Source organism: Apis dorsata, unplaced genomic scaffold, assembly GCF_000469605.1.
Source record: "Apis dorsata unplaced genomic scaffold, Apis dorsata 1.3 scaffold_390, whole genome shotgun sequence".
Taxonomy (NCBI): Eukaryota; Metazoa; Arthropoda; class Insecta; order Hymenoptera; family Apidae; genus Apis; species Apis dorsata.
The window spans coordinates 53,304-59,633 of NW_006263651.1; the positions used below are offsets into that span (position 1 = coordinate 53,304).

A 6,330-nucleotide genomic window follows, 5' to 3' on the forward strand; every position below is an offset into this window, starting at 1 on the left:
TTATATTATTTTTGTTATTTTTATTAATATTTATAAATTTATATGTAGTTTAAGTAAAATTTAAAATTTTGAAATTTCCCAGTGATACAGTGGCGACTTTTAGCGTTAAACGAGTAAATTACATTTATGTGACTGAGTTTGGAATTGATAGTGTCTTCATATTAAATTATATTTATTTATTTAATTTTTCATAATTTTTAAAACATGACAACTCTTAGACCTTTTACATGTAATGATTTGTTCAAATTTAATAATGTGTAAGTATTAAAATATTTGTCTGCTTATTAGTAAACTTTTAACCTAAACATGAGATAATATAAAGTATTATTTACTAATTATTTTAATAACTTTATGAAATTTTTATTTTTTATAGAAATTTAGATCCTCTGACAGAAACAGTATCCTTTAAATATTTTACATTCTAACTAATATTTTACGTGATTATTATTTAATTATATGTTTATATATATTTTTCTTAATTTTAAGCTTTATAGTATGGACTTTCTTTTTATACATATTATCTAGCACATTGGCCAGAATATTTTCAAGTAGCAGAATCACCAAGTGGAGAAATTATGGGTTATAGTAAGACTTTTTTATGTTATGTAATTAAAATATTTTATATATATATATATATAAATATTGAATATGGAACACAAATTTTTTTTTAATATTGTAGTTATGGGAAAAGCTGAAGGACAAGGGGAAAATTGGCATGGTCATATAACAGCTCTTACAGTTTCACCTAATTATAGAAGATTAGGTTTAGCTGCAATGTTAATAGAATTTTTAGAGAAGGTTTCAGAAAAGTAAGTCTAATGAAAACTTATTAATATATATTTTGTATATTTTAATATATATGTTATTATTATTTTAGGAAACAAGCATATTTTGTAGATCTCTTTGTAAGAGTTAGTAATAAAGTAGCAATCAAAATGTATCAGCAATTGGGATATATTGTATATAGAACTGTTTTAGAATATTATAATGGAAATCCAGATGAAGATGCTTTTGGTATATAAAATATTACTTTTTTTGTAAAAGATTTATTTAAATATTATAAATTAAATATTTTATATATTTTTTTTTTAGATATGAGAAAGGCATTATCTAGAGATGTAAAGAAAAAATCAGTAATACCATTAACTCATCCTGTAAGACCTGAAGAAATAGACTGAATAATGTAAATATATTATTATAGATTTAATATAAATTAAATTATGGTTTATGGGAAATTTAAGAAATATTATTGTGATAAATTTTTAATATAATAATATTTAATATAATTTTTAATATAATATGTAAAATAAATAAATAGTCTTTTAAAGTATAGATCCGAGCAGTTTATTTCTTTTCCTGTACAATAGTACAATGTTTTTCGCGTACACCGCTCGTGCCTTTATGCATCGTTTTATGTGAATAAATAATAAATAGAAATATAAGATGGTAGGCTCAGTAGAATATTCCGTAGCAGCCAAACGATCGCAGGAAATTTCTACCACGATTGTAGCCTTTATCAGCTGCCATTTTTTCATTCTATTATATTTAGAAACTTAAATCTAAGTGATATTTACAGATCAATGACTCTTTTTACTGCATCATAATACAAAGGTGCTAAGCACCTAAATGATAGCATTTCATTGCGTATTATAAAAATTAAAGACAAAATGTCGTTCTTGCATATCTTTGTACTGCTCCCAGTAATCTGAGGTTCGATCGTTTCTTATTTTATATAAATCTTCAATGCGCTAAACAAAGCCGTGCATAAAATTACTTTGTCTATACTGCTCAGAGAGGCACAGTCATATCAGCCTATCTCAGGAATTATAAAAGTATAGAAGTCTTGTACACATTGCACGAAAGCCCTACTTTCAACTTTTATTTATTTCTGGATACTAAAGAGAAGGAAGACATTTGCTAGTTATGTAGGACACATCAAGCAAGTACAAAACTTCTATATATGAAGGGATTATTATTTAATTGGTACAAAAATGTTGCACATATGTTATCGCAGGAACGATATTAATTATTTAAAAAAAATGCGTTCCCATTACATCTATTTGGTCATGTCCTTATAAAACAAACTTATTTGTTTAAACATTAAATAAATATAAAATATAAGACTAGCTGTTATCAAAATAATATGATAATATGTTCTATATGTCACTTTCTGATGAAAAATTTTTTGATTGAGCTTTAATTCAATTAGATTTACATTTAATATTATCTGTACTTACTCTTTCTACTGTTTTTTGAAATTACGAGTTATAAAATATATAAAAAATAATTAGATGCAATAAAAGATTATATGATATTTTTAGAATTAAAATGAATCATTGTATGAATAATATAATCGAAGTATTGTATATAAATATACAATTATAGTAAGTACAGTTATTTTAAATAAAATATTAAAAATCTGAAAATTTTTATATTTTTATGTTTTTTTTGTTCATAGCTGCAAATTAATTGCAGCTTATTGTATTGCAATTAATTTGACAAAAAATAAAAATTTCGTCGATATAATCTTACATTAAAGACAAAAGTATCGCTGCATAAGTTCTAGACAGTGCTAGACTTCTAAACATTCAGTAACTCTGATTAATTATATACATATGTAATATACCACTTTTGTTTAGTTATCTTACGCTAAATGTTTTGAATTTGGTATATAAATACGGTAGCAAAAAGTTTCAGCACAATGCTTTAGCTTTTTCAATGAAACTATTCGATGTAATTTCAGATATACTAATTTACTTAGGCAGTGTTGCAAAATCGTTTTCGATTAATTTCAGTCACCCACGTTTAAATCGCGCAACGTGGACCACAAAGTTTTGCATGCTATCAGATATGTACACAGAAATGTTTATCAAGCATCATTTCTAATTTACACAAAACGCAACTAAAATCAACTACAGCGCACATGTTGCTGAGTGTCGTCCAAAATATCATTACGCGGATTTTTATAATACAGCCTGTAGTATCTTCGAGTATAAAGTTAGTGCCATGATAGGATCAGACTTTCATGAATCAAGTGCTGTATTCCCCTGCTTTTTTCCCCATTGACCAGTCTTTTTTTAAGGTCTTTGGTGATCTGGCGTAGATTTTAAAATATCTGGTTGCGTTGGAAGACAGCCTGAACCTAATTTAATTTTCATTTCATCAATAAAAAATAAAATACATAATAATAAAAAACATAAAAATATAGATTTTTACAAACCAGTTGTGGGTCGTAGGGTTGATTTTATGGATCTGTGAGATCCATTACGAGTTAATGTATTCATTTGTGGAGTACCAGGTAAAGTGTGTCCCAAGGCATTCATATAATCGGCAATTAATAATGTTATCTCCAAAATCTGCACAAATATAATCAAATGATATTTTTAATATTTAGAAATTTGATTTTTTAAATTTGATTTTTAGTTTTGATATACCTTAGGTTTCGAAAGTGCAAACAAGAGTTTCTGTTCAGCTGCACCTTCATCAGAACAAGCAACCAGCATGAAATCATCCAAACATCCTCCAAATGTAACTATATTCGCATAATTATAACGGCACATCACTGCCATTGTTTGCAATTCTAATAGTATAACACTATCTTCGGAAACAGCTATCCATACGGTTATTGGTTCAGTTTGCTTTAACTGAGACAAATATGTTTAAATAATTTTTTTTTTACTTTTTTATTCGTAAAAATATTACTAACCTTTGCTTGATAAAGTGTAGCTCCGAAGAAAGGCCATTTTCTAGTGCAAGTTAGATATATGCGTACACAATCTAATACACTACGACCTTTTAATGCAAGCCACTTTTCTTGCAATTTCTCTTGCAATTCTCTATAACAATAAAAATCCATAATTTTAAATATAAATAATACTTATTAATAATTTCTTTTAATTTAGAAAACACTTGCCTCAATTGTTCGGCAGTAATATTTGTTCGATATCGTACGGGATAAAATTTGTCCAAAGCTTGAAGCACCAAATGATGCGGATTACTTCCTGGGCCACTCCCTCGAGCTTTGTCATTGTTATATTCTCCAAAATCGATCTGTAGCGTTTAATCATTGTATGATTATTTTTTTATTAAAAAAATTGTTATTATTTTAAAGGATTTATAATTTTACCTGTGCCATTAATGACGCAAGTTCAAATGCAAGTTCTCGATTTACCGGAAATTTTCCTTGTACGACTTGTTGATTTACTTGATAACAAAGAAGAAGTCTTTCTCTATCGGTTTCCATTTTAGCTGCCTGTCTCCAATAACATCGCGATTTATACGTTAATTGTATTACTCTGGTATTTTCGAATTTTCCCGAACCCTTTTCTCTCAATGCAGTTTCCCATTTGGAGATTATATCACAAAGCTGAAATGATAAAAAGTAGCGTATGAAAATATTTTCTTTTATTATAATTCTTTTATTATTCTTATTTCTTATTCTTATTTCTAATTTACGAATTTTTTTAAAGTGCATACTTTTGCTTGAAGATCAATGAAGTGTTCAAGATCTTTTTCAATCGGATCGTCACTGAATAACGTGAAACCTGATTGATGAACGTCTCGGCAACCAATTTCTTGATTTAAAGTATTTAGAAATTCTTCTATTGTTGTGCTACCATCAAAGCTTACAACCTGATACGTGCCGTTCAAAAAATGAACTGGTATTGCGTGTGGTAAGGAATGGTGGTAAGGATTTTTCATTAATATTGATAGAACTTCCATTCTCGAAGGCTTCACCTCTCTTCCACCATTTTGAAGCGTTCTTTCCAATGCTCTTTCACAATAAGCTGCATATTTGCCGCATTCCGTTCTAACAGAATTTATACATTCAATTATATATTATATTCAAAATTAATTAAAATTAAAATTTTAATTAAAACGCTTACTTGGTATCCGCATTTCTTTGCAAGTGTAACTTCAGGTACCAGAGTAATCGATTATTTCTTGGTAGGAATAGAGAAACGGCAAGCGCGAGCAGCTGCCATCCCTGGATAAGAACGTACTGGGCGGGATTAGTTTTGCAGTCCAAAATCGTAGAAGTCGAATGGCCCTGCATGAGCGGAGGACTGTGAGAAGTGGAGGCCGTCGATTGTGCGTCCGCATTTTCACCGCTGCCATTTGCCGCGGGACTTTGCGTATCGCAGGTGAACAGCGATTGCGTGGCGCAGAGAAGGAGCTGCTGTAATGGTATGCTGGCATACTACTATATCCCTGGATTGAACCAGACCTAATCTACTACTTTTTTTTTTTCTTTTTTTTTTAATAAGTCGCGCTCCATTGTCCCCGTTCATTGCTTTTTTATTTATTTTATCAGGACAATCAAGGAAATGTATTTTAAAAAACTTTGTATTCTTGCAGTTCATCGATTTCTTAATATCCATCTTAAATTATACGAGGAATTTTCGGCACAAATATTTGAATATTTTTAGATTTGATGAAACACTCTATTCGTTACACGTCATAATATAATGTCTGTTAGTATGTAAGCAATCGAAATCGGACTGATTAACGCATAACTCTATGTATGTTAATCACATAAAACGCATGAACTGTAATAAGTCGAATGAATTAAAAGAAATGTGGATGAAAGAAGCGCTTTTGTATTTTTTAGGTCATGTGAGTTTACCTTACAGCTCGAAACTATTTTTTTCTCATTCGTTTGTCACGAATGAATTATATTGAAATTTTTTCTTTTTAATATTTTCGAAGCTGTACTTAACGACATAATAATTTCTGAAATTATCGATTCCGAAATAATCGCGTTCTACGATGTTCGAATCTGTAAGGAGTTTTTAAATGTTACTATTCTTTTCTTTTCTTTTTTCTTTAGATTATTTTTCTTAAATAACCGTTAATGACCAGATAATCAAAGACTAATTTTTCTAAGCAGCATTCAAAAAACAGAGAATATTTTGTAATGAGCTATCGAGCAAAAAAACTTACGGAAAAAGAAACAAAAAATCAATCTAGTAAAAAGATGTTTTTCTGTGTGTGGTTTTTTATGTACACCAACATACCATTCTGCAAGTGTGTGTGCCACAGAACGTATTTTGACAAATTCCGAAATCATGTTACTTTTATTTTATTAATGATTTAATCAACCGATAATGCATCGATGATAAAGTGAAAATTTGATTGATGAAATATTGAGTTTTATTGATTTTTTCTGATGAGAGGAATGAATTGTCGAAATATGTTCGGCTCACATGATAGGGCATCAGGGTACAAGGTGATCGGGTATCATGTATAAATATTATACACAATAAAAATAAAACAAACTTAACATGACGATGTTCTATGAAAAAAAAAAAAAAAAAAAAAAAAAAAAAA

General features: G+C 28.8%; 2 protein-coding genes across 9 annotated transcripts in view; one reads left to right on the forward strand and one right to left on the reverse strand.

Annotated features, from left to right (window-relative positions):
* The first annotated feature begins 86 nt into the window (after nucleotides 1–86).
* On the forward strand, nucleotides 87–2,105 carry LOC102677987 (N-alpha-acetyltransferase 20). The gene is made up of 6 exons (XM_006619049.2): nucleotides 87–257; nucleotides 374–398; nucleotides 495–585; nucleotides 680–809; nucleotides 878–1,014; nucleotides 1,093–2,105. Exons 1-6 carry the CDS (start codon nucleotides 205–207, stop codon nucleotides 1,176–1,178), a joined length of 522 nt encoding a protein of 173 aa, XP_006619112.1. The 5' UTR covers nucleotides 87–204; the 3' UTR covers nucleotides 1,179–2,105.
* Nucleotides 2,106–3,058: 953 nt separating this feature from the next.
* The window catches only part of LOC102678215 (uncharacterized protein CG43867), a 78,521-nt gene continuing 75,249 nt past the window's right edge, over nucleotides 3,059–6,330 (reverse strand). For 5 of the 8 annotated variants that reach the window (XM_006619054.2, XM_006619052.2, XM_006619051.2 and 2 more), the window contains 8 exons: nucleotides 4,887–5,179; nucleotides 4,477–4,810; nucleotides 4,127–4,366; nucleotides 3,914–4,050; nucleotides 3,707–3,836; nucleotides 3,435–3,644; nucleotides 3,221–3,356; nucleotides 3,059–3,142 (listed from right to left, as the gene is read on the reverse strand). In XM_006619054.2, coding sequence (XP_006619117.1) covers nucleotides 3,078–3,142; nucleotides 3,221–3,356; nucleotides 3,435–3,644; nucleotides 3,707–3,836; nucleotides 3,914–4,050; nucleotides 4,127–4,366; nucleotides 4,477–4,810; nucleotides 4,887–5,179 — 1,545 coding nt within the window. In that variant the 3' untranslated portion in view covers nucleotides 3,059–3,077. The remainder of the gene's footprint in view (nucleotides 3,143–3,220; nucleotides 3,357–3,434; nucleotides 3,645–3,706; nucleotides 3,837–3,913; nucleotides 4,051–4,126; nucleotides 4,367–4,476; nucleotides 4,811–4,886; nucleotides 5,180–6,330) is intronic. The other 3 variants (XM_006619055.2, XM_006619058.2, XM_006619053.2) reach the window with 2 other exon arrangements.